This window comes from Morone saxatilis, unplaced genomic scaffold (assembly GCF_004916995.1).
Source record: "Morone saxatilis isolate NCDOM2014 unplaced genomic scaffold, NCSU_SB_2.0 Contig24, whole genome shotgun sequence".
In the NCBI taxonomy this organism is placed as follows: domain Eukaryota; kingdom Metazoa; phylum Chordata; class Actinopteri; family Moronidae; genus Morone; species Morone saxatilis.
The window spans coordinates 27,033,954-27,035,434 of record NW_023339807.1 but is presented as its reverse complement, the minus strand read 5'-3'; the positions used below and the strand labels follow the sequence as shown (position 1 = coordinate 27,035,434).

The 1,481-nt window shown below is 43.3% G+C and overlaps 1 protein-coding gene across 1 annotated transcript in view; it reads right to left on the bottom strand.

Annotated features, from left to right (window-relative positions):
- Positions 1 to 733, bottom strand: part of LOC118336565 (ras GTPase-activating-like protein IQGAP1) — a 3,902-nt gene extending 3,169 nt beyond the window's left edge. The window contains exons 1-2 of the mRNA XM_035673233.1: positions 656 to 733; positions 498 to 532 (exon numbers count right to left, since the gene is read on the bottom strand). Coding sequence (XP_035529126.1) covers positions 498 to 532; positions 656 to 733 — 113 coding nt within the window. The remainder of the gene's footprint in view (positions 1 to 497; positions 533 to 655) is intronic.
- Between the last annotated feature and the right edge of the window lie 748 nt (positions 734 to 1,481).

Here is a 1,481-nt window from a genome sequence, read left to right as displayed (position 1 = left end):
AGAAAGATTGTTAATTGAGTAGTGAAGAAGGAGTAGGTTTAAATAAGCATATGCTTCATCCTACTCCTTTTCGGACATGTGGGTTCACATTATTACTTTTGTTTTGACTATTGCTATTGTTGTTCTGACTATTTTCATTGGATTTGTTTGTCAATTTACTTTGTCGTGTTACTTGCACATGTTCGAAAAAAAAAAGAAAAAAAAGACCAGACTACATCAGTTACACAGCATCACTGGTCCCCAACCTTTTTCCTTAAGGGACCTCTCTTTTCTATCATTTAGTAAACTGATAACTCCTGCTTTACTTATTTTATGGATATTTCATAACTATTTATACGTTTTCTTACATCCCTTGCAACCCCCCATGAGGCCTTGGTGACCCTTGGTGGGGGTCCCAACCACCAGGTTGGGAAACACTGATCTAGCTAACGTGATGTATGACTTAGAAACAGGTTCATTGTGGACGTTGCCCAGATGTAAGCTGTGATGTGAATCACCAGTGGTTCTGCATATGGATCATCATATGCATCGTCTGCAGGGACGACAGATAGTGACACATCAGTCCTCAGATATTCACTAATAAAAGTCACCCCAGTGCCACCAGTTAAACCTGTCTGAGGTTGTTTTTCTCTGGAGAGTTTTGTGGTGCAGCAACCTGAGGGGCCAGGATCACATGGGTAACCACCAGCACGCTGCTGCCCAACACCATCAGTGCAGATGAAGATGCCGACATGTTGTAGATGTAGTTTAGGAAGGGTCAATGAAGCTCCTGATGTTGCTAAAGACTGCCCAGACAAATTACACATTGTGCCCTCTCTGCTTACCTTGGTATTAACCAACAATAGTGGAATCCTTTCTGCCTCTCATGAAGTCCTTGCCATGGTTTCAGCATGTGAATCATAGACGTCTTTCCCTCTGGCTGCTTCCTCCAGAAACACAACCCCAACCGGAAAAGGCAGACACAGCTCTCACTCTGATTATACAACAACTAATAACAACTCTGGTACCCCTTACTCTTACCCCGCACAACATACCACAGACCTTCTACTAGTCCACAGACCACATGTGGACTGGATGGACCAACTCGATTGACCTGTTCAATATCCCTGAAACAGCTACAGGAACAGAAGAGAACCTGCAACGTTTCTTCTGGATCTGCCGTTGGTGTGGGTATCACGTAGTGCTGTAAAGATTCACTGATACAGGTCAGAAATCAGTTTTGAAATTATAGATGTTCTAAATGTACCACAAACCAGCCGATGGTCCGATTCTAAACTTATGAATCTGTTGACTGAAGCTTCTCCACTCTCCTGAAAGGTCAAAGGTCAATGCCAAGGTCTCGCCACAAGAGAGTCAACAACTGAGCTCCAACTAGGCGAGGTCTAAGGTCATCACTGCAGGAAGTCTGTCTGCTGGAAAAGCAACAAACACAATGACTGTAACTCTGAATCAAACATGATCAGACATTTGTCTTGTGTACA